Here is a 2,814-nt window from a genome sequence, read left to right on the forward strand (position 1 = left end):
TATCTATCATGGCGGTTTTTTAAGTGTGAAGACTCTATGGAGTATAAGATATCTATGACAAAACATATATCCTAACGATATCAAGATAATATTTTGGAAGCCAGTTCAGGAAAAAGAAAATTACACTGCCGAAATACAAGGACTGAAATTTTCAGCATTTTTAACCACCAATTGGTGGACTCTATTGACACTTTGTCATGGATCTTTTCCACTCAATCAATCCTCATGTATAATCACACTTGACAGGAGATAAGCTAGTCACCAGTTATTTGAAGTATATTTAAGTCGTCTAAGGACAAAAACAAATACCATAGCCTTAGATGTTGTCGATGCATTCAATCATCAAAACCCTTATCAGTCACATACAACGATTTTTCCCTATTTTAGCGCCAACCACATTTAAATTGAAGAAAAGGATATCAGAAGTTGTACAAGACCATTTGCAAATAAAACAATCATGACTGTACTTCCATATGCAATAAGAGGTAGACTGTCAAACTATGCCATTTGAACAGAAACAATATGTCTATTCAATTATTTCCTATAACCCTCCATTGCGATCAAGAGAGGCGCATATTAAGTCACAATTGGGAAACAACATAGTGGAACATCTAACGTTTAGTATTCCTAATCCATCACAGACACATGCTAAGATTCCAGTGGTTCTATATATTCAAATTCAACCACACAATGAACCACAGGCATGATGAAGAGAACTATTCACAATTTATTAACAAATCAATAATCTCCAATACATTTTACAGAGAATACCCTAGAATGCACAGCAAGGAACAATGATTGAATATTTCCAATTGATGTGAATTCTTTGGATAAGATAAACACATAGAAGCATCAATACACTTAAACTTGCATAAGGATAAATAAGCCGAAGATTTCGTGGGTACTACCAGTTTTCCTTGACTATTTTTGACTTCTCAAGTATGAACTTCCCTTCCTTGTACTTCTGTGTTTCCTCGTAGGCTCGCTCATACTTCCAACCAAGCACCTCACGGCAATCGTAGCAGCAGACATCAGCTACGGTGTGGAGACCCGTCATGAGCTGCCTGTCCTCTTTGCGTCCTACTGTAACGTTCATCACATGAGAGAACAGAAAAGCTCGACCATTTCTCCCCTACAACATTCGTAAAAAAGGAAAAATTTCGATGAAGTTTCAGCATAGTCACAGCCAAAAGAAAATGATCTAAGATACACATTAATCAAATTACATAAGTGCAAATACCCCTCTGCTTCATTCATCACAATACAACTATCCGTTCCTAAGTTAGTTAAGTTTTGAGTTGAATTCTTCATTTTAGATTTCGTTCATCTTCACCACATCATACTGACCCGACATTTTTTTTTAAGTACTCAAGATATCATTAAAAGCAGAAAGCGCACCCCAGTACATTGAAACTATAAAAGATCATCACCAAGCTAGAAGGAGAATGAGAAGACATTGAAGAAGTATCATTTCTCTTTCATTGGAAAGAAAAGAACAATATTTTAGCTTTTATCCTAGTTCCCAGCCTATTAAAGAACTCTCTTCTAGTACATGGTCATCTTGATAAACACATATCAGGCATTTCAACACTAAAAGCTTAAACACAGCAAGACCAACATGAAGCTCTTCACCTGAAAAGATTTAGAAATGATATCATCGTGAAGGGCTACATGGTTTCGGCAATTACAGCAACTGTACAACCTCGGCCCAACCAAGTCTGCCATCGAAGACAATAAACACCGACACCGACACCGACCCGCTTATCGCTATCCTAAATTAAGATTACAAAAAGGGTGCGAAAACACAAAGATCATTTCAGTACAACCGAAATTCTATGAAATATAAATTCAAAATAGTTCTAAGAAGCTTACCTTCTTCACCACCAACAAACTGTACAGTCTCTTTGCCTATCAGCTAATCTTTGACCCGATATCTGTTCTCAGAGACAAAACGGAGCATTGATAATGTCAAGGACCAGACTTTACTCTAAGTCGATGATGTTAGACCAATAATGATGCTTACAATTAAGACATATTAATAGCAATGAAAATGATATAAAGGGGTATTGATAAATACAATGTCAATGACAAAAATAGAGTGACAGAAACTCAAATCAACGACAAAAAACAAGTAAAAGCCATTGATGAATGTTGGTGAATAACAATGAACACATAAGGGGATCTGGGTAGTCGAATTTTACAAGAGAGACACGGCTCCACCTCCAAGAAAAGGAAAAAGAAAAAGACCAGAATTCTTTTTTTAAAAAAATTTCTACAATGTTATGAAATATGCAGTGATGATCGAACTGATCAGCTGCCCAGATCATTCAATACAATAATTCTTGTATATATTAACAGAAATTTTCAGAGTTTCTAGACGAACCTGGCCAGTGTGCCCATCGTGGGTCTCTGATTATGACTCTGAGAGAGAGAGAGACAGAGACAGAGACAGAGACAGAGAGTTAATGTTGTTCTCTCTGAGCCGGTTGAGTTTGCTGGGTTCTCTGATTGGAATACGACAAGTTGCATTTGGATTTACATAGGGAAATTTGCCATCACATAACTGTTGAAATTACTTTAGCTCACCAATAACATAATTATCCCCATATATATATATATATATATATATATATAGAGGAGAAATGCTAGAAATTAAAATTTTATTTTATAATTATTCTACAATATAGGATGTGAGCATCACAACTAATCATTGGATCAGCATTTGTTAAAAAAAAAAAAAAAAGGTTGGTTAAGATTGATACATCAACATTAAATGATAGTTGTGTATAGGATTGTAAATGAACAAGTTCATTC

At 35.4% G+C, this 2,814-nt stretch overlaps 1 protein-coding gene across 6 annotated transcripts; it reads right to left on the reverse strand.

The window, feature by feature from the left end:
• Window positions 1-707: 707 nt before the first annotated feature.
• On the reverse strand, window positions 708-2,503 carry LOC132175323 (protein yippee-like At4g27745). 6 transcript variants are annotated; one of them, XM_059587217.1, is made up of 4 exons: window positions 2,384-2,503; window positions 1,873-1,934; window positions 1,633-1,767; window positions 708-1,132 (listed from the first exon to the last, which is right to left on the reverse strand). In XM_059587217.1, exons 3-4 carry the CDS (start codon window positions 1,723-1,725, stop codon window positions 905-907), a joined length of 321 nt encoding a protein of 106 aa, XP_059443200.1. In that variant the 5' UTR covers window positions 1,726-1,767; window positions 1,873-1,934; window positions 2,384-2,503; the 3' UTR covers window positions 708-904. The 6 variants fall into 6 exon arrangements, with proteins under 6 accessions (XP_059443200.1, XP_059443198.1, XP_059443204.1 ...); XM_059587215.1 differs by having other exon boundaries at window positions 1,633-1,772; XM_059587221.1 differs by lacking the exon at window positions 2,384-2,503 and adding an exon at window positions 2,202-2,335.
• Between the last annotated feature and the right edge of the window lie 311 nt (window positions 2,504-2,814).

This window comes from Corylus avellana, chromosome ca3 (assembly GCF_901000735.1).
Source record: "Corylus avellana chromosome ca3, CavTom2PMs-1.0".
NCBI lineage: Eukaryota > Viridiplantae > Streptophyta > Magnoliopsida > Fagales > Betulaceae > Corylus > Corylus avellana.